This window comes from Thermobia domestica, chromosome 6 (assembly GCF_964235325.1).
Source record: "Thermobia domestica chromosome 6, izTheDome1.hap1.1, whole genome shotgun sequence".
In the NCBI taxonomy this organism is placed as follows: Eukaryota; Metazoa; Arthropoda; class Insecta; order Zygentoma; family Lepismatidae; genus Thermobia; species Thermobia domestica.
The window spans coordinates 64255749-64279786 of NC_137459.1; the positions used below are offsets into that span (position 1 = coordinate 64255749).

The following is a 24038-nucleotide window of genomic DNA, read 5'->3' on the forward strand; positions in this document are numbered from 1 at the left end:
TCCTCCCAATGTCTGTGCCACCTTCTTTTTCATATAGTCAGTCTACTCCTGCTCTCTGTAATAGAATTTCAATACGTAAAAGAGTAGAGAGATTATACTTTTTCTTTAAAATCACGTTACCTGGTCTGCAGAAAGAAACGATTTATGAAGGGAGGTTGGATCACAGAGTAAAATTGTCTTGATGACAGTTAAAACAACTGTTCGGAAAATTTTCCCTATTGTATAGAGAAGACGGTACTTATAAACTTTGTTTCCTCTAACGTGTAAGTTGTGAGTGGAAATAACCTGAACTGTTTGATTTCAGAGAGAAGAAACCTATTTATTTTGTAGTATCACTTAATCCTTGCACTTTTTACTACAAAGACCTGCAGAATCACACAGTCCTTATAATTAGAGTATGATGTGGAACGATCATTGTATTTCAAAACTGCCGAGTATATACGAGTTGAGTTGATTTTGAGTTTAACGTCCCGTTCAGCAGCGAGGCTATATGAGACTTGGACCTACTGAGTAACGTGGAATCCGAACCACATGAGCTCCCGCCGGGAATCGAACCCGGGCCACCCACGCCAAAGGCGCGTATGCTAACCACTTAGCCACAGAGAAGCTCCCGAGTATATACGAGTTCTGGATGTTGGACAATTGGTTGTTTTACCACTTCTCTTAAAGAAACTGTTCCGATTCCTTCAGAGTTGCTGGAGAAGACATGAGAACCTTGCTCTCGGTTTTCAAAGCTTGCTCTATAATGTGGAAGCCTGGCAACTATGAAGGGCATTTTTTTTTTCCTAACAATGGTCGGATCTTTGCGGCTACGTAAAAATGAGCATTATCTGGTTGCTGGATGCCATCCTCGCTGGAAACAGTAACAGTTGTGTATATATATATATATATATATATATATATGGTATCTTTTTGGTTTACTTTTGCTGATTTACTACAGGCGTAAACACATCATTTTACGATGGGAAATATTTTGACGGTTGATTCAATGGTCCACATTACTTGTTTCCATTGATCGACAAGAATTCATTTAGTATTAGAGTTGATCTCCTATGTACATTCGGATGGTTAGAATAGCATTTCAGCGCTTAATCTTGTATTTATACAATTTCTTCCGCTTTTTAGTAAAAACTAAACTCCATAGGTATTGGTTTAGCTTAGCTTTTACTTTCTTAGTAATTTTCGTTTTACTCGGGCCAACGAATGCCTCACTGTCTTCGCGAAGTCTGTTCAGCTGAGCCTTCTGTTTCGCAGACGATCCCAACATGATTATGCACTCACCTAGATAAAAATAACTGCTGGTAATGTGACATTGTCGATTACTTTAACACTGATAATCTGAGTACAAGATAAAGTTTCGTATTCGTTCGCTATAAAAGTGATATTGTATTATAATCATGATGCGCTCCCTCACTATTCGGTAGATAGTCAATGTGGATAGATAGTAGCTTAACCTAACTGTTTATATGATTTTGTTGTGACAAATTGGAAGGAAATTGGTGATTTTTGACCATACTATATCATTAAAAATAGAAAAGTAATTTTACTTTTGTTTTATTTTCAGTCCATTTCATCAAATTCGGATTTCGAAGTTGATAAGCAAATTGACAGTTGGATGTTGGACTTGTGCAATATGATTATTTTAGTCAGAATGTCGGGGTTAAATAAAATTCCTATGGACAACTGTGAGGATATTCTAAATCATTCTCTTATCGAACGTGCCTTGACATCTCATTTGCAGACGTTTGGATGTACTTTAGTAATGGGTACATCGCCAATTGAAATTAACTCGGTAAGTTTATATCATGTATTTGGTAAGTGACTTTAATACTTTTGATGTTTTTGGTCCATAAGTTGAAAGTAAGCTTGTAAATCAGACATAACACATTGTAAACATTTTTAACTAACAATGTATTTATGTTGTATTTTTGACATAATTATGATTTATTATACTAACGCATAAGATTAATTAAAATGTGTTGAATTTATCCTTTTCTGTCTCCGTTTGCAGCTTACACAATTTTGAGTGCTACGATCACTCTACGATTTTAACACTTAATAGTTGGAAGGCTATAATTCGAGAACCAGGATGAGCATGGTCTGGAGATTGTTTTCAAACAGAATTCAAACCTTCCTTCATATTTACGTTTGTAGGTGCATTTATAATAGAAAAGAAATTCCTCTTGTCCAGTTTAATATTGACAAAATCTGTTGTTCAACAAGTAGTTTCCTTTTATCTTTATTTACGGTGCTACTTTTTTGATAATAACTCACTATTTAGTAATCTTTAAAGAGATTTTAACTTATAAAATAGTGAACAGTAAAACATTTAGATACTATCCTAACTGAGAAATCCGAATCAAAACATGTTCAGGTTTTGTCAAAAAGAAACACAAAACTTTTGCTGAACTAAATTTCTGTGGATTATAACTCTGTGCATATTGCGTTAGCAAAGTTGCCGAAAGAGATGGGAAAGGATAATACTACTTTCCTTTTCAGACTTGCACATCCTTGAATTGATGTTGTTTTCTATCCGGTAGCTCAATAGCAATAAAATATATTATTACTAAACTAAAAGTTTAATGTTGTTTTGAGTAGGAAAGTATGCTTACCTCAAAATTAATACTAGTAAAGGAACCATTTATCGCATTTCAGGACTCAGAAAACAGAGTACTCGGTTTCAGATATTATTTCACAGCATTTAAAAGAAACACAGCACAATATTTTACATTCAGGAATGTTATTTCCTGAATTCAAAAGTAAAACCTGGGAACTGATGTATAAAAAACATGTTTATTCTTTTAATACAGCCAAGATTTCACATAGATTGATAAATAAATTGTGAAAACAAAAGTATTGAATATTTAAGTGCAATATGTTTTTCTTTTTTTTTTCTTTTTTTTTCTTTTTTTTTTTTTTTGTAAGTAAGAATTGAATTATTTTTTTAAATTACTTATTTACTGTAAATAAATTAGACTAACGAGTATTGTATAATTTCCAGTTTATTGCATTCCTGTCCTTGTTCTTAGAAGGAGATGAAGTTTTTTGTTCACGAATTGTGCTTCCAGCAGAGAAATACTCTTTCCACATCGGACTCTATCTTCAGGTTAGTTGACTTACTTACATATAAAACCTTGTTGCAATTAAATCCTATCTTGCATTAATCCAACCCATTTAAAATTGGTATCCTCTCATTTCTTTCTCGGTCTGCCCAATCCCCCTTTCCCTCACTGACTTTCCAAAGGATACATTTTTTAATACTGTGACATTGCAAATATAATTAATACTTTAACATTGTTTCATCTTCCTTTTTCTTTTTTTCTGTTTCTTTTTTTTCTTCTTTTTTTTCCGTAACTTAATATGAACACAGCCGAAACCATTTATAACAACATCGCTTTTAATGACGTATTGAGTATAACGACGAAATCTAACGGACCCGTCTAAACCCTATATAAAACTGTATTTAAGAAATCGCTTAGTACGACATTGCGTATAACGACTTGTTTTTATCACATTATCGGAAAAATGTATCGGCTGTAACGTTCAATGTTGATTTTTGTTTGTTAAGTGTTTGGAGATTGCTGGCAACAAGGTAAGGTTTATTTTCAAACTCTTGTTTTGCTTATACTATACAACACATACAGAAAGTAGAACATGTTCAACATTTTATCTAATTCATTAGCTAAGATCGTGTATGACATTACTGAACAATTTACACTGTTGTTACGTTTTCTTCACTTATTATAAGTCTTTTTATATTTTATTGACATACAGTATTATTACTGTACGTACTGTATAAACATTAGAAGAAAAAATTATCTTCAGTCCCATTCCACAAATATTGTATTGTATTGTATGTAGTGTATCTGTATTTAGTTAGTTTTTAAGTTTAAGCGCTATTCTGTACATTAACCATGTAAGGGTACAGCCTAAAGCTTAGATATGAAATTTTGAGCAAGAAAAGAAAAACCCGGTTTGTGCTGCGACTACGGGCTATAACGACCGTAAATTTGCGGTCCCTTCGTAGTCGTTATGAGAGAGAGAGCGAGCTAGAGCTAGCTAGCTAGCTTTAAGTGAAGTAATCTTTGTAGTTAATATATTATTTTACAATTTCTTCATTAATTTTCATTTTTTTGAACTGTTTTTCCTATATCATACAGTTTTTCCTCTTCATTGACTATTCCTGTGATCTCTTGCCGACGTAGTCGTCCTCCACTAAATTCTTATCAACAAGATAATTCAAATGTCTTGGCACCCTCTACGAAACTGTATAAGAACAATAGAATAATACCAAACACTCATTAGATATAGTTGGTCTCTGTGTGTGTCAGAAGGTCTGTATGAACATCATTTGCGTGACAAAATGATTGTGTACCCTGTCTTGTGTGATATTTTACGAAGCGTTGTCTTCGTGATTGTTGCAGAGCCTACCGTAACAGCATCCTACAACTGTTGGGTTGTCTGGTATCACTTTAGGGAAACACGGTCCTTGATATTCCTCCACAGAAAGTTGTCGTAACACGTGATATCTGGATCAGTGGGAGGCCAATCGAGAGGCACTGGAAGTGGTGATGGTAGCCCTATTACTTGTCCATTCCTTCACGTATTCCCTAACAGTGTTGGCATAGTGTTGTGTTTAAAAACACCACTGCTGCAAAGTGTATATCATTACATTATATTCACATGCGTTTCCAACACTATTACAGGGAGTGACAAGACGTTTGGACCACCCACATTTCAGCATGATGAAACACTATCGAACTCACGCTTGAACAGTTACCCAACCTTGATCATCCTTATTCTTTTTCTTCCTTTCTCCTCCTTCCCCTTCTCATCTGATGACGTATTTTAGCGAGAGCTCGTAACTTGTCTACCTTTTCAGTGTTGGTTATATAACGCGTGATAATTTTATCGCGCACATCATTTAAAATTTGGAAGTTTTGGAGACACGTTTGAGGACTGATTCATCTCAGAAGGTCTGTGGCTCCCTTGTTCATTTGATTTATTGTCACTAAACTACTTTCGCTGTGGTCTTTGTGCAAGGGCGAGTATATCAAAATACGACTGTAAACCTGGCGTGTTTTATCTTGGTACGATCAAAATTGCAAACGCTATCACGTCAACATATTCGTTACACCCGTAGCCTTCCCATATATACCAAGAACGTAACATTTCCTGTTGGTTGCATCTCAAATCCAAAAGCCTCTGAAACTTTGAAGATCTTGCAGCTGCTGGAAGTACCTAAATATTTTGGGGTATGAAAGTAACCCCACTTAATACATGAGGTCAAATTTTAAAAACTCCATTTAAAAAAAAAATAAAAATATTTTTGTAAATTTTTGACGATAACTTGTTTGTTAGTTTCAAAATCCTACGAGAAGGCCAAGTTTTGAGTTTCTGTTCCAATTAGAAGTAGGTAAATATTTTAACTTTTCATTGAAAAATAACTCCATTTCTGTGGGTTAGTCCCAACAGGCTACAAACATGTAGATTTCTTCATTGTAATCCTACCGGAAGGGCTTAATAATTATGGGGTTTAGAAAGTGTCCCATTTAAATAACACGAGGAAGATTTTTTAGTCCCCCATAAACCTCATTAATTTTGGAAATTTTTATTTTTGGTAATTTATTTAGATAACGCCATCAAAAACCTACAAGTATACCGAATTTCAAGTTTTTGTTCCCATTCTAATTCCTAAAACCTCTCTCTCTCTCTCTCTCTATATATATATATATATATATATATATATATATATATATATATATATCTATATATATAAAAGAGAACGCACAAAATCCTTTGTCCGCTCATCACGCTAATACGGCTGAACCGATTTCTTTCATTTTTGGGGGGTTGTTAGGATTTGGACCCTAGATGGTTTTTATCATATCACTTTAATTTTCAATTACCAGTGTCTTGAGATAATTGACCAATCAGGTGTCAATACGTACAAAAAATCCTTTGTCCGCTCATCACGCTAATACGGCTGAACCGATTTCTTTCATTTTTGGGGGGTTGTTAGGATGTGGACCCTAGATGTTTTTTATCATATCACTTTAATTTTCAATTACCAGTGTCTTGAGATAATTGACCATTCAGGTGTCCATACGTACAAATCCTTTGTTATTAGTTCATCATAGGTATAAAAATAAACGTATTTATATGCAACCCGCATGACCCTGTGACTCGGCGGGTTAACATAACTGACAGGCGCTATAAATCACTTGAAAGCGAAAAAGTAAAAATTATCTAAGTAACAAAGTTTATTGCGTTCCGGGATGACCGCAGCGAAGCGGGGCGGGTTGGGGTGACCGCAGCGAAGCGGGGCGGGTTAACATAAATGACAGGCGATATAATGTTAACATTAGTGCAATCTTCTATGGTTTTTATCATATCACTTGAAAGCGAAAAAGTAAAAATTATCTAAGTAACAAAGTTTATTGCGTTCCGGGGTGACCGCAGCGAAGCGGGGTGAACGCTGCTAGTATATATATATATATAATATAAAACAACAAAAAAACGCCTATTTAAATAACATGGGCAATTTTTTTATGCACCCTTTTTAACTCCTTAAAATGTAAAACATATACTTTTAACAATTTTCCTATTGTTTCTCTCCTAAACCTATAAGAATGCTAAACTTCTATTTTCCACGTCACCCAGAAGTACCCGTGATTTTATGTCAGTGAGTCAGTCAATTTATGTAGAGTATTATAGAGAAGTAAATATCCATAACTTTGAACTTGGTTTTAACAAATTATCAGACTAAGAAAGTAAACAAAATGTAGCTTTAAATTTAAAAATTGTTGTCAATATAGGTTTATAGTCATATTTTTTTTTATTTATTTTATGTATTTTTTTTAAAATTTATTATACAAGATGAGGCAAAGGCCTTGTGACATCATCATGTCTCAGGTCAGCAATTTCTCGATTGGTTTTACGCAGCTTTGCACCCTTCCCTATCCTGGGCCAGACTTTTCTTTTCTTTGTAGCTTTTCTTATCTATATCTTGTATTACTTGGTCCGTATATTTCAATCGCGGTCTTCTCCATCACTCACAATGTGTCCAATTATCCTATCTTGTCTTTTCAAAATATTCAATATTTTTCTCCCATATTTCATTTGATACCTTGTCCATCCATCTAATTTTCATCACTCTCCTGTAGCACCACATTTCAAAGGCTTTCATTCTCCGCTTTCTTTTTCTAGTGTTCGTGTCTCACATCCCTACAATGCCCCACACCACTATTTTTTCCTGCTTTCTTCCTGTACAGTATGTGAGCATTGACATGTGTGGTAAGTCAAACAGCAGAAAAAATAGCTTCTTCCACCACTTGACAGATATACTAATAGCTCTTGCGTAGTTGATTTGTAAAAATCGCGTAAAGCTGGCTTCCGTACAAGGCATATGTGAATAATTAGTGTAAAAAGTTCCTTGTTTTCAATTGAAGTAACACGCTTTCATTTAGAAAACAAAGATTTTTGTTTTAGTATTTTTTTATTTTTCTCAATCTGCTGTTTTGCGTATTGATTCATAGCTTCTACTACTATTCCTGGCGGGAGCTCATGTAGTTTGGATTCCACGTTAATCAGTAGGTCCACGTTTCATATAGCCTCACTGCTGAACAGGACGTTCAATTCAAAAATCAACTCAACTTTTTTTACTATAAAACTTCATCGGTAAAACAGCTGAAACACTTTATATGCGGAGTACTCTGTAGATAGCCCAGCATTTTGGTCAATTCCCGGGACACTGCTAAACAGGGGGTTTGCATTTACTTGAATTTTATCGCTCCAAGCTACATCAGAATCTGTCTTTGAATAGGAACGGCACGTTTTTTTCTCTTTCCCGGTGCAGCCTCAGGTTCACTTGAAACAGTTACTATCTTGTTCACTCCCGAATACGCCACTGAGCACAGAATAATCAATGTCATTACTATTGATTACTAACTCATAACCGTCTGAGTTGGAGTCATTCATCAGTTCTGCAATTTCATTATCGCTAAAAATTTTGCCTCTTCTTTTTGTAACACCGCCGCTCGTAAAGGAATATCCATATATATATATTGCCCATTCGTCCGTCTCATTGCAATGAACCCATATGGTGTGAGTGCGTGTGTAAGTTTTTGACGCCTACGAACTGAAGGGAAGTGTTGAAGACGTAATCAGTGCGACGTAATTAGAAGCAAATACAGCCCTCGTCACCTACTCATTGCATTGTTTTCTTTCGTTGAAAGAAAACAAAGGACCCATTCTGTGTTACTGTACATTCGGCAGGGGAATTGATCGCAGAACTTGAGTGAACACGTGATTGCCAAGGCTACATTTCTTTTTAACCTTTAACATGTTCGTAAGCTGGAAAATGTGTATACTGATAGATCTTGAGGTAGAAATGGAGCCATTGTTAATAAGTATTCAGGAAGATAGCAGGAGCAGCGATGAGTCAACAAACCCATTACGAAAGTGAATGAAGTAAATAGATTAAGAGATGAGTTTTTGGATGTTTTAGTTCAACGTTTTATTTCGATTACATTGAGATGTGTAATGCATTATTATTATTTTTATGATGATGTGAAAGGTTATAATAAATACTTTTTCCTATTACATTCTTATGAAGTAGGCTTCGCGCTACAAGCTTCCTGAACGCGACAACACTGCACGACAGCGGTGCCGCACTTCCACTTACTGTATGCTGTTTCTTCATATAAGCACGGGGAATTTAAAGATTGGGCTGCAACATGGCTCACCGCTTAACGCAGAGAATGTGTTGAAGTAAAAATTAAAAAAAAAAAAAAAATAAATAAATAAATAAATACTCTACCAACTAAACCTTTTTTTGTTAATAGTTTCAAATATTTGGAACACTAGACTTCCAAATTTTCGAACAGTGTTTTGTACGTTTCTCTACCTACCATGGTAAATGAGATCAGAGCGTCGTATATTTGTTTTAATTACACAAAAAGTATCAAGTGATGAAAATTGAACTTTTCACAACTTAGTTAATGGATGCGTCTACATATTGTACACAGGAAATTATTTCACGTGATCTCTTTTCTGAGATATAGTCCTATAAACATTGATCTACCAAAAAAGTACGAAAAAATACGTACTTTTTCATTAATTTTTATTTTTTTCTCACTACATAGTACAAAGAATTTTTATGTCTTAAGTACTGAAAAGACAACATTTCAGCAATTCCAACGGGGTACGACAATGCAATATAAGTTTTGACTGAACGTCATGGCAGCACCACGAAGTCAGGGGCCTGTCTTTATGAAATGGATAGTAGTTTTTGCGTGATGGGATCTTTTACTCCCATTAAAAAAAAAAAAAAAAATGTCTGGATCATTCTCAGTAAAGTGGTGAATGGTATACGAAAGCTAACAATGTGCGTATAAAATTAGTAGCACATTTATTTAGTTAACCTTGTGTCCCATTCTCAATTCAAACGATGAGAATTTTCATTGGATACTCTCACTGGATGCGTATAGAACTGTAGTTAACTGTAGCTTTTCGCTGTTAATTCATCGTAGAAGTTCTCTTTTAATTGCACTACCAACTTGGCAATCGCATTATGTGAGATCAGCGCTCTATCTCCAGGTGTAGCTAATGTAAATTCTTGTCTCTGTAGCTTCAATTTCCCACCATTATATGACTACTTCCACACACTCGTCTTTTGACAGTGTAATCTACTTCATTCAGAACCTGTAAAATGGAACAAAAGGATATTTACCTCACCCTGGATATTTTCGCTTTTATTATTTGTGAAAATGAGGAGGCAGAAGTTCTGTTTGACTTTAAAAGAAAAATCTATGGGTATTCACCTCCTAAAAGACAGGAGGTACATCGATAACATTAAACAACCTGCTTAGTTGAGGAAACCTAAACCAGACTTACTTAGTTTTTTCTTGTTAATAACTCATTATTTGGTGCATGATTTTTGCAAAATCCTAAGATTAAACATAGCGTTTTGTCTAGGAGTGCGCATATCGTACTTTTACCTTACCTATATATAAGAATTGGAAAAAGCAATAGAATTTTTATTTTTCAGGGCTTATTGTTAAATGAATTTGGTTGCTGTGAACTTCCATCAGTAGAACTTGCTGCAAACCCGTATCCCGTAACAGCTGTTGATTTGTCGCGACATGGTGAAACGAGCGGTGTGAAGCAGACTCCGCTTTACCATCTACATCTCGCTCAGTGTCGCCAAGTATTTCAGCAGGAACAGGACAAATTATGGAAGGGTAATGCGACGGACACACCTGTTACACATGAGTAAGTATTGGGAGCTTTTGTAGTTATAATAAATAGTTGTAACGTGCAAGAATTAAAAAAAGGGAAAAGAAAAGAAGAAAGTTATGCTATTTTCATGTTCAGATCACATTGAATCATTTAACTAACGTAATTAGTACTTACAAGTCCATCGACATTCACAGAATAAACACAACAGTTTTCCAAATTTTTGCTGGGAAGCGTTCTCAACTATGAAATGATAAATACAGATGTACGGAATTGGGTTCAATACATGAAGTATGGATCGTACGAATAAAATAATTTAAAATCTTTCTCCCAATATCTTAGTCTATATGAATATGTGGTTGATTCCCTTAATATTTTTCTTTTAATTTGCAACATTGAAGGTGTCAGTGAGTGACAGGGCACCAGCTTTTATCCAATCTACACATTTCAGTATTCAGTTTTGTTTTCGCGATTGTAATAAAGAAGAAAGATGGACAAACATTTCAATTGAACAAAATGTTCAATAAAAGGAGATTCTTTTTTAATCATGTGCCTTGTTTCCCTTAAATATTTAACCAAGAGGAATCAGTATATGTAAAGAGTTCTATACTTCCCAGAGGCATGCGTCGCATAAACATTGTAGTTACTGCATGTTGAGTACCAGAAATCAGTCTATGCGCAAGGTTTTGGACGAGGCATTCCAGATATTTTTTCCCCATTTGTAATGTCATCATCATGTTAAGATCAAATCAGAGAAATGTTCGTAAATATGCTTAAAATCGCTTTTTAGTTGAAACGAGAAGCAACCATACACAGTAATACGTGCAAGCAGAAAACCATAAGCTTTAACTACCTTTTTCTGGTTTGGTTTGGATTAGTTTATTTAAAAAAAATCTCTTGGAATACTTTTGATCGTTGAAACGAATAAATTTTTGTTATAGATGGACTTCAACGTATTATTTGAATGTTACAACTTTTCTAGCATTTTTGTATTGAGTTTTACATTTTGTATTCTTCGAATTTTCTTGCAGGAGTATATTGCACTCAGTTAAGGAAGGTAGCCACCTTGTAAAGACACTGTTGAAAGAGTTAAAGTATATGCCGTTCACTAACTGGAAAACATACATCCGTCTCTTCAACCGAAGACTGAGTACTTTAGCATGCACTGTAATCAGTTTGTCTCGTTCTAACATGTAAGTCAGTCTATGAAATCGTTTGCTATATGTTAATTGGTTACAATTTTCATAATTTTCCATTTCTATTTCATCATTGTGCTTCTTCGTAGCTAAGTGGTTAATGTGGCCTTCTGTATGCGTGATCCTGGATTCAATTCCCGATAGTTGTATTAAGCGTTCAATAAAATCACGAGTAATTAGTTCGGATTACACTCTAAGCAGTAAATCATGATGTCGTACATAGCCTTGGTAGTGGAAAGAGACATTAAATGGCAGTTATTCAGTAAGTCAATTTCCTAATCGTTTCATTTTTCATCGTGTTACTAAAATGAAGGTCAAATGTATAGAAAATAGAGCTAACTTAAGATATTCATTTATTTCTTGTAACTAGTTCAGGATTGTCCACAATGCCTAAGTTGTATTGAACTTTTGGGTTTACATGATGTGTCAAAATTATGTACTTACATTAGAAATATGAAAGAAAATATTACAAAGAACGATTACAAGATTTCACTTCTGTTAGTCTCTCTTGAATGGGTTAGAATATAAGAGGGCTATTTAAACAGAAATCTCAACTTTCTTAGATGCCAACATTGCAAAATTAAAGAACAACTGCCGACGAAATTAAATTGAAGGAAATTATTGCATGCTACTATTACATGGTAAGAAGCAAGCAAATCAACATTAGGAGTACATCATACCATAATTGATGTTAGTTCATAGTACAGAGAAACTTGTTGTAAATCTCTTTTCTTAGGTCATGTAACAGGGTTCTAAAAAGTCCCCTGACATAGGGTAACTCTGTTATTATCAGGCTTACAACAAAGTGTAAGAGGGAAAACTGTATCCAGATATGAAGTTTTCAATCTAAAGTGGAGAATTTTTTTAAATCGGACGAGCCGTTTGAGGTGTACACTCTTTATGCGCCCAATGATAAATGAAAATGCAACGTTGCCATTTACTTGGACCCACAACATAAAGTGAATGGGGGTATGTTTGAAATAGAGGCTGACCATCGAAACGTTAGCGTAAAAGACAGTAACTTCATTCGCTTATGTTGTGGGTGCAAGTAAATGGCAACGTTGCATTTTCATTTATCATTGGGCGCATAAAAAGTGTACAGCCCAAACGGTTCGTCCGATTAAAAAAAATTCCTTCACTTTAGATTGAAAACCTCATATTTGGAGACTGTTTCCCCTCTTACATTTTATTGCAACTCTAATAATGACAGGGGGGCGCGGTGGCTCAGTGGTAGAGCGTTCACCTCCGGTGCTTGGGGTCCCTGGTTCGATCCCAGCTCGCGCCGTGTGGACTTTGTGGTGGACGAACACCGTGCTCGTGGGTTTTCTCGGGGTTCTCCCGTTTCCTCCCACTTTCTTCATTCCACCATTTCACTCATCTCTCATTATCACCGTCTCCTTTAGCCTAACCTGCATAACCGTGGGACGTTAAACTTAAACCTTTCATTTCATTTTTCTTATAATGACAGTGTTACGTTATGTCAGGGGACTTTTGAGGCACCCTGTATACATATTATGAGGGATACGGTGGATTTTTCCATTTACAAACACATTCCACCAATTCTTTCATAATCATTTATCTAAGTTAATTATCGGTTTCGTTTAGCCTAAGGACATGGTCGTGGGATATACAACTGAAATGTTTAATTTTATTTCGAAAAATAATCCAAGTTAGGGTTCATTCTTTCCAAACTTTTTGGCAAAATAACATATGTGTTCAGTGGTTGTACATTTTTTTCCAACTGTACATTGAAGCTTAATGATTGGATTAAACAAAACTTTTTTGTAATCATGTTTGAGTAGACTGCTTCTGCATTTTTTAATTTGATATTCAATGTTATTATAATAGTAAGTGGAGGCATTAACCGATTCTGTGTCACACATATGCGATATTATATTTGTTTCTTTCTTTTTTTCTTTTTTTTTTTCTCGTTAGGATGCTCAATAAGGGTAGTGAGTGTGTTGCTTCCCCCCAGAAAGGAAAGTCAAAAGTCTGTTCGCTGAAAAACCTTGTAAAGAAAGCGGTGAATCTAGAAGAAGCTGATTTTCTCATTGTACTGGCAGTGGCGGAGAAGCTAAAGCCTGGCATTTATTCTTATGTAATGGAAACAAACTGTCAACAGAGGTGACGACGAGATTAATATATGTTTCAAATTAATCACGGGAAGTCTTATTGCTCTTCATTCTGCTTTCTCTTACAGTTATAAACAACCACTGTGTAGAGCTGAATCATTTTGTTTTTTTACTTCAAACGTGAGAGTTAAACGTATAGATTTAAACAAATACATGATAACTGTATTTTACAATTATGTAGAATGGTTTCTCCGGTAAAGCTCCAATGTCAATATTAGAAACAACTTTGCTTCGCAAATAATGTGTCAAATGTTTTTGAAACAGTTGAGCCACGTAATGACGGAATTTAATTGACTTTTGTTTGTTGTGTTTGTAGTTCAAATCATTCAATTTCGAATCAGAGCTTAATATTTTAAGTTTAGCAATAAAAGTATGACTATTTGAAAGGGGAAAACTGTATACTAGAATATTCTTTTCCTATAGAATCTTTTTTGCATATGATTCATATGTTTTATAATTAGATTAGGTGTACTTCTGATTTTTGCACCACGGTAAGCTCAGTTTTGTTTTGAAAAGCTGGTTAAATACACAATCTATATATATAAAAGAGAACGTACAAATCCTTTGTCCGCTCATCACGCTAATACGGCTGAACCAATTTCTTTTATTTTTGGGGGGTTATTAGGATTTGGACCCTAGATGGTTTTTATCATATCACTTTAATTTTCAATTACCAGTGTCTTGAGATAATTGACCATTCAGGTGTCCATTACGTACAAATCCTTTGTTAGTTCATCATAGGTATAAAAATAAACGTATTTATATGCAACCCGCATGACCGTGTCACTCGGCGGGTTAACATAAATGACAGGCGTTATAATGGTTTTTATCATATCACTTGAAAGCGAAAAAGTAAAAATTATCTAAGTAACAAAGTTTATTGCGTTCGGGGGTGACCGCAGCGAAGCGGGGCGGGTTAACATAAATGACAGGCGATATAATGTTAACATTTACTGCAATCTTCTATGGTTTTTATCATATCACTTGAAAGCGAAAAAGTAAAAATTATCTAAGTAACAAAGTTTATTGCGTTCCGGGGTGACCGCAGCGAAGCGGGGTGAACGCTGCTAGTATTTGTATATTTTAATACAAATACATCCACAACTAATTGTGTGTGTACCGGTTATGCCTGATAGCAACAAACATGTTAAACAATAAAGTATTTACATCAATACAAAAATGAGAAGTAACCGTATACTGCAATATTGAGTAGCTTGCCGCTTGTACACTCATGTCCAAAATGATTGTCGTATATCTATAACTGTCTTCTTGTAAGAATATAATTTGATAATTATTTTGCAGGGTACTTTTAATACTGATACTATGTGTATAATCAGGAAATGTATATTTGTGGTAAATTTCACAGGAAAAGAATTATAAATACGAAAATTAGAATAAGTAAAACAAAATGTTGCTAAATGGACAAGAAAATTTTTATTTTCGTTTTATTGTTCTTATTTACTGCTCTTCTGACATGAAATTCGCCACATACATGTTTTTACCGATTATAAACGTACTAACATTAAAAGAAAGAAATACCGGGCGAAATCGTTATCAAATTATATTCCTACAACAACATATTTATAGACATGCGACAATAATTTTGGACATGAGTGTACATACGTGTTTTTAATATTTCTCTTTTGCTTTCAAGAGTTCCGTTGTTATATTATGGTAGTAATTCACAGTTTTAATTTTATTAATCTTGTATTAGGACTGATAATACTTAAATTCGAAACTTACAACTAGTTTTACCAATGTGGATCTACTTAAATATCCCCTGTTCAGATTCGCAAAATATTAGTCTTGTTTCAAAATTGTTATTGCTTGGAACAGATTTTGATTTTTCTAACGATATATTATGAATGATTTGATTTCCCAGTAGGCAATTAACGGTAACGCAAATTAAAAAAAAAAAAAAAAAAAATATTACCTGTCAAATATACACCAATATCATTGCCTTAGCTGTTCTCTAGTACAAATAAATGGACGAAGTATATGAAGACCTAAACTAGATTTATATTTTCGTATTTCAGTGACGTCAAGTTTCTTTTATATTTAGTCCGTGGTATTTAGTTGTATACTTAAGATCGTTTCTTTTATGCTTTCTTTTAGTAATTATAATAGTAATCTCATATATATTCGTTTTTTAAACGTTATTTCTAATTGGTGGAAAACTAAATTTCTTGTAGCAAGTACTATAAATGAATCTCATCACAGAAGTAAGTTGTTATTTAGCTAAAACATTAATGATCATGGTTTTTCACAAAGAGGTTGTTTAGGTGAATTTGTGCCAGACATTATTTGCTATAATTAAAATGTTATATACTTATAAGAGAATTATTTTAAATCCATAACGTGAATAATCTCAGCTCTTTCAGTGTTTTCTTATGAATAATTTCTGAGTTTTGAGCCAGGTGTAATGTATTCGTAAAGCCTGTGGAAATGTGAGAAGATAAATGCTCAGAAGGTTCTATAGGAAAATAACGTGTACTCTAAGAGAGATTACCACAGATTCCCGTAGAGAAACATTCTTACCATGGTGTGTAATTTAATGTAGTCTAAAGTTCGTTATTGTTCCTTGCTGTGTTAAGTTAGCTGTGGTTAATGAATTTTTAGTCCCATAATATTATTTATTTAACCCTTTGTTTAACAAGTAAAAATAGTTACTTTGTTTACCGTTTTTTTTAAAGTAATATATATATACACACCATACTTTTCCTCAGATAGATCCAGGACCATCAGAGTAAATGAATATTCTAGAAGGTATTAACACAAAACGTTTTATACAAATAAAGATGGTCAGTTATTTAGTGGTAATTCAGGAAAATATTTGTTGATTTATTTACAAACTGGGATGTACGTACACCCCACTCTAACTTAAAATTTCAACAAGGCAACTTAATGAATAGTCCTGATTTTCTGTAGATATGTTCAATAGATATAAATAATACAAATCAAGGAATACCATCTCTGAATAGATATCATTTAAGTAACAATGAAAGAAACAGCACTGGGATCTGCGCAACCTCACTTGGTGAACAAAGGGTTAATTCAATACTAATAACCTGTGAGAGCTGTGTAAGTTTCTACCTTTAATTGTTGTTTTACTATGAGAGAAAACATATCATGGTTTCTTTGAGAACTTTGCTGTTAAAAATAATTTTTGGAGGGCCGTTTCATAAATGGCATTTAGGAGATTATGTAGCGTAATTAAAATTTGTATTAGAGTTTGTATTTAATCAATTTCTGAAATTCAGTGAATTTTGTTCATTAGCCAGAATTGTGCATTTGTTTTAAAATTCGAAGCATTTTAGTTTTATTGATTTTGAACACTATTTGTTGACATCTTTGTGCTCAAGAACTCAGTGAATATTGTAAGTTATAAGATTTGTTCAATAGTATGCTAAGAGATAATGTTCTTTCTTCCTTGCGCTGAGTTTCTTTGTCACTAGCCTTTTCTGGCGAGTATATTTTTCATGTATACTTTGTTATTGGATGATCGTAGTTGACTGTCTGGTATTTTACGTCTTTGATCCTCATCAATTGTGGATTACATTAAGATTCCACGTAATTCAAGGTGGAATCCAGTTAAATTGTATTGTTCTTTTAGTTCAAAGAAATAGGTTGTTTTGTTTTTCTGTAGATATTTTAATAGTACACTTCCTTTCCTTCCCTAGAAACAAGAGCTTACTGTATGTTCCCTCATTAGTCTTCCGGTTTTGTAATGTCTGTACAAATATTCAAGTCTCTGTGCTCTGTTTCAAGTGTTTGTTTTATTTGGAAATAAATTTTTCAAGTATGTATTGCTCAAAAACTGAATCAAGTGACTGGTTTCTTTTTAAGCTTGTATTTCTTTGCAACTAGTGTTTTTGGTGTATGGAAAGAATAAACACTTAATTTTAAGTGTGAGAATGAAATACTTGTGGGAAATGCGACTCATTAATCGATTTGACATGAGATTTACTATTTCTACAAGGTTAGTTGTATAATATAAATTTGTTTTGTAATATGTAATCACACGAATCAGTTGCATGGTAATGTCATTAAATAAAATTTCTCTTCGTTTCAACGTCAAAGGAAAATGTTTTCAATATAAGGTAATGAATAATAGTCTTAATCATTACTCAAGTTTTCTTTGTTTTTCCACTCGTATTGTAATAATTTAAGTCCTCGGACGACTGATTGTTTTAATTACGTTGACCATATTCTGGCCAGTACATGCAGTATTGTGTTAAGAGAATGGAAGGAAAATACGGTAAATTGTTTTAGCATTTAGTACCCCCTCTCCTCACCAGAATTACAATTTGTTTGTTCTTATAAGGCCAGAAAACAGTGAAACGTCTCTTCCATGGGATTTTTTTTTTTTTTTTTTTTTACTAGTTTAATTCATGTGAAAAAAAGCCCATGGAAGACGATATTTAATAGACTACAGGTAAGGAAATACTAAATTTAAACCACAGTTGTTGTGATGATACTGGAGATGTCTCATAATACGAAGGTAAGTGTAGCCAGCTTTCAAGAAAAACTATATAAAAATAAGTATAGTATTATGAAGTACGGTCTTTAATTTTTACTCAACAGCTCTGGCTACCGTTATTTTTCTAAATTTACAGTATCATGGTCGTACAAGTCATAAATGACAGTTTTAAGTTATATTGTACAGTCCGCAGAAAAAAAAACTGCAACATGAGCATGTAAGTTTGTGAAACAACGAAATCTTTTGCTCCAAAATAAGTGTGCAGGGTAGGGCGCAAAGGTTTGTCCTGGCGTGATTGGTGCTACTTAGACGTTATGTTGATTCGCTGGGCTATTAGGAGTAGTTTCACAATAAATTTACATGCTCATGTTGCAGGTTTTTTGCTGCGGACTGTACAGTCGAGTTAAAAGAAGAAAGAAAGAAAAAAAAAAAACATAAACTAGTGAATTCAGAGGAATAGAAGACACTTAAAAAGTGTGGTAAGATCAAGAGGTTCATGCCTTTCTGATACTTTTTTGCTTTTTTAAGTATCTTCTTAGATAGTAAACTAGTGTGTTTTCTGGAATTGCTGTACGTTACGAAGAGAAGATTGTACTTAAATAGATTAATTCATTCCGAATTTCCCCCCCTTTTTTCAAATTTGAATGTACAGTTACTCGTTTTGGAAGGAAATTACAAATTGTAGTTTTGATACAATGCAGAAAATGTAAATCATTTCTTTATGTATTTTGTTCCTGTTCAATTCAGGACAATTTGGTTTGCTCTTCTTGTTTCGGAAAGGTTATTAAAAGTGCATCTTCTTTTATTATGATTTAAAAGATGTGAAACAAATCACTATACTGCTAATTTTGAAAGACTGAATGTAGAAAAGAAATTATAATTTTAGGAAGACAATACATATATTTGCTACAAACAAAATAAGAAATCTGGCTATATTATGTGAAGACTATCCCTCTCTCTAGCGTTGTTGTATTACTATTGGTCGAAATACTGCTCTTTGATATTCTTTTAATGTTAGCAGTTCCACCTACTTTAGTATATTCACCATATAAACTTGTCTTTATAACGTATAGGTAAGGAGTGGTGTGGTAAAAGAAAAAAATGAAATCTTCAGTGATTGGCAAAACTTAAAATCACTTCCAATGTAGTGTCTAGTTTTAAACGCTTGTGTGTGCTTTTTAGGAAAAAATGATGTGTGTGCTGGAAGGGGGTATTTGTGTTAATATGGCATTAAGTAAGTATTTGTTGTTGAAAGACGCATTACTGTTGGTAAAGCAATATTACATATCTGCCCATAAAACTACTTAGCAAAGAGGGTTTTTGTATGAACAAGACGAGTATAAAAACAGCGATTAAAGCATTAGTCAAAATTATTAAATACATAGAATACATACATACATACATACATACATATATATATAAATGAATGTTGTATTATTATCGTTTGTTTTTCATACTATTGTTGTGTTTGTAACTATTATTAAGGCAAATTTGTTTCCTTATTTCTGTTGTCAATATTTTAAGTATTAATAGTCTATAAAATGTATATTATGTTACGTACGTAATATTTAATGTTATTATTTATGTACAGTCGCCAGCAATAGAATATGCATATTTAATGTTGTTTTATTACTAACTTTCAAACAAATGGATTAATTTAAGGATAGTTTTCTTTGACGTAGGTAGAAAGAACATTGTTCTGTGCAGGTCATCGACAAAATAAATAGCATATCTCATATGTAAATGATGTACAAAACATGGTGGCATTTTCTTTTGTCGATGACTGCACAATATCAAAAATTGTACACGTATTGTTCTATTCGTTACACAGTTATTAACAAAAGAATTTGTAGGAACAGAAACGGAACTTTGTTAACAACTGTACGATATGCCACAGCCTAATAATATTCCTTTTACCAGCTCTGTATATACATGTAACAGTGCTTTATTTTGAGGTGTAAGTGACGGTACTTCTACGCTAGTCACGTATCCTGGAACAAGCATGCAGAAGTGTTTCGGCTTCTCGATTCCACAGGAAATTTAAAACGAAGAATGCTGAGCTGATACTATCTATCGGAAGAGTCATTTCCAGTGGCACTACACCTCGAGAATTGTATCACTTTCTGTGTGTGATTTAGGGAGTGTATCACTTTCTGTAGTCTGACTACTCGGGCCAGGACAAACCTCAGGTTCATTGCGACCTTCAACTTCGTTGGTTGGATCGTCTTTCGACATTTCTTTTCGCTTTTTATTTATTTTTTTAAAATTTTTTGCTGAACTAATTTTCAATTTCGGATTATCAGGGAACTTCCAGGACAGATTGTAATGCACTACACCGCACTTAAACTGAGGTTTTTGCTTTGCCTTCATCAGTCTTGTTTTCCTTTTCCTGTTTCCATTCTTAACAGCATAAGCTTCCTAGGATCGTTTGTACACATATCTGGAACATCGATCAACGTACTCCTTCGTTTATTGAATATTGCGTGTCTGTCATCTGATCTATCTGTAGATCTTTGCAAGCAACGCAACGTTGTATTACCTTCTGTATTACTACTGAAGTTCGACGGTTTCGCTTTATAATTTAAATGACTATCATCTTCTGACAGTTGCGTACGGTCCATGGCGCTTTACTTAATTGCCTTCAAGCAAAAATTTATTTAATGTTCGATCCACCACACCACTGATCACAACTCTGTGCTCATAAACGAGAATAGAAATTTAGTATTTTTTCGTTGAATATAACGTAGGAGAACATTGGATTGAACTTACTGATTCTCGATAAAAAGTTTCCACAAGTCTAGCCAGCAAATAAATTTCATAAAGAATTTGATTAAATTTCATGGTTTCACTTTTACTTCCAGATATGAGTGTATAGTGAAATTTTAGTTGAAAATGGCTACTTAATTATGTCTGTTAGTAATGTGTACAATATATATATAATAATACGTGTCCTTAAGAGTTTTATATTTCACCTCCGGCAAAATAGATGTTCATTATTAATATAATATCATACCTGCATGTTTTTTTCGCAGATGAAATCTGTATTAGGTTATGTAAACTTGGACTGAAACACTTTTTTTCTTTCTTTTTTCTTTTCTTTTCTTTTCTTTTCTTTTCTTTTTTTTTTTTTTTTATCGAGAAACCGCAGTGTTTCACATTTTCTCCACAAGTATTTTGTTTGCGTGAGATAGAATGATATTGATTGCATACAAGGTAGTTTCATTAAGTTCCAGTAATAGTAATAGAATGTTCGAGTAATTAAAAAGGAAGTCTTGGTTACTGCTTCCTTCTAAATATATCTTTCGGCACTGTACAATTTTGGCAGTGTTAATTTCAGTTGTTACAAACCTGAAAACTTGTTCTAAGAAACCTCCTTCAGATGCGTCGTTGTATTGGTGATACGGTTTCTTCCTAAACCTTGATTCATACAGAGCCGTACGATTTTCTCATTTCCCATTCCACCATATTCCATTAATGCTTATAATGATTTTTTTTTTTTTTTAAAAAGAAGACAAAGTGTGATATTTATACGTTGCGTAATGGTAAACATCGATATTGGCATTCGCACGTTACGTAGACGTTGTGTTGTCACGGTTTGAGGTAAAAAAGAAAGTAACTCTATGGATGCCATTAATTCATGCTATTGTTACCCTGCAACAATTATTTTAAAAGAAGGATAATGCCGAACTTATTTGAACCTACCTCGTATAGTTTATAAAGGAAATTAAACTGCAATATAGTCGGCGACTGTATATTCTGTTTTAATCATTTAAGTAAAAATGTTAGCAATATGTTAAAGCTAATTTAATTAAAGAAATGCAGTTTTGTATGGGAGAATGTGTAGTACAAAACACGTTACATTTGCTCAGAGTTATTATTTCAATTTCAAAATAGTATTATTATATTTAGAGTTCAGTAATGCGGCAAAGAATTTTCCTTAAATCGTATATTTTTAATATAAAGTACTTGTTTGTAAGTTGGAATGATCTTGAAGAGGCCTACAATATGTTATGCTATGCTGTATCTTGAGAGACATGTTCTCTATCAAAATATTTAGGTACACATTGCTTTTTATTATTTGATAATAAATTTATTACCGACGCCAATACAATACTTTTAATTTGTAATATGCTTTTGTATGTCGATATTATTCCTTCCTAACCTAGTTGATATTATTAGCATAATAACGGCATATGAGTTATATATAACACTATATTTGCTCAATAGATTGCGTAAGTTAACCCATTTGTCGCTGACGTTGCATATATGCAATACTTAATATTTTTTTTTTTTTTTTACTCAATTTTAATATATCTCTTAACCATATTGTATTGTTGCTTCAAGTAGGATTTGGACATTGTTCTCGAAGTAAACAATTTTCAATATATGCCAGTGTCTTTGGAATTGTACTTTTTAAAATAGTAATTTTGAGTTCTGCGTCCAGTGACTTTTGTATTTCGTATCTGGAAACACTGTCTACGCTTGAATACAAGTGCCTCGTGTTACTCAGTTGTTGTTATATTCGTAGTAAGTCTAAATGTGCACTTCACTTTTACCATGTTCATGTGATATGCAAAATATTTGTGTTGTACCATATATGCAACGTCAGCGAAATATGGTATATAAAATTCAGTGTAGTAGTCAATATGGGAGGAGTCGGCCTACTTGACAATTTGGTGTCAGCCTATAGAATACGCGTTCGTGGGGGAAAATGTTGGTGGACGTCGTTCCACTACTCCAAAAATATCTATGGTGTCTCCCACTTGCTAGAGTTGTTAAATGAGCAAAGATAGGCACATGGGACGCCGTGACGTCAAGATTGTGTGTATTGTGCTTTCATAACTTTAGTTCAAATAATATACACGTTTAATAAAATCAATAAATTCTACTACCTCATTACGCTAACGTTGCATATATGCAACACCCCGGTTTTTTTTTTTTTTTTTTTTTTAATCACCTTTGTATATTGATGATTATTTTTTCATTTCTCTAATATGAGTCTATAGCAACAACATACGTAAAATTGAACTATTTTCCAAAGTGGATAACATTGCGGCGAAAAATGGGTTAAATTGGCTGAACGCATTGAACACGTAGTGACGATATCGGGAATTTTTGAACATAGTTTCTTATGAAACGAACACTACTTCTGTAGGGTTATTCTTGCTTCTTAGTTGAAAGCTCCAATTTCGTAAGTTCGCTTTACATTTCTGGAAGGTTTAGTTTTTCTGTTTGAATGTCGGATGCTTACTTGTATTGTTGAACTTCTTTGAGCTTCGATCGTTGAACATATAATCGAATGTTTATCGTCTGATTTGTGTCTAGGGGCATACAGCAAGTTACTTAAATTCCTTTATAGGCATTATCCAACTATTTTGTCTTTTCAGCAATCCGAAGATGAGAAACATTTCTGCTATCTATCTATCACCAGGGCCGCCCATATATATCATTTACCACTGTTGCCAGTTCCATTTTTTATAAAAATAACCAACAATTCAGTACAGCCACTACCAGCAGAAGAAGCAGAAAAAATCCGCCAGGACATATGTTTGGCCCTACATCGGCTCACTTCATATGGCTTGACCCTCCTGTATTGTCAATGGGCTGATTCTATTGTTGTTAGCAAAAGGTATTTAGAAAGTCACTTAATGATTATTTTATTGTGTGAGGAAACTTGAAAAGTCTCACAATTAAATGAAAAAAAAATAATAAAAATAAAAATAAATTAAAAAAAGAAAATCTCTTACGGGTCCTTTATGGGCGAACCTGCTGCAGTTTCCATACTATAATAATAATAATAATGGGGCCTAAATGTTCATGGATACAGATGTTTCACAAAACATAATGTAGACACGATTCGCAGTTCTTGACCCTTATACTTTAAATATTTTCCGGAAATTTCGTGAAAGAAAAAAATTAGTTTCCTTTAATCACTTAAAATTCTGGAAAATTGGATTCCAGAATCCAATTAGCAGCGAGGTTACATGAGAC

At 33.7% G+C, this 24038-nt stretch overlaps 1 protein-coding gene across 1 annotated transcript in view; it reads left to right on the top strand.

Moving 5' to 3' along the window:
* Positions 1–21545, top strand: part of LOC145688040 (uncharacterized) — a 48574-nt gene extending 27029 nt beyond the window's left edge. The window contains exons 3-7 of the mRNA XM_081761738.1: positions 1565–1792; positions 3002–3106; positions 10052–10275; positions 11271–11432; positions 13371–21545. Coding sequence (XP_081617864.1) covers positions 1565–1792; positions 3002–3106; positions 10052–10275; positions 11271–11432; positions 13371–13563 — 912 coding nt within the window. The 3' untranslated portion in view covers positions 13564–21545. The remainder of the gene's footprint in view (positions 1–1564; positions 1793–3001; positions 3107–10051; positions 10276–11270; positions 11433–13370) is intronic.
* Positions 21546–24038: the final 2493 nt, after the last annotated feature.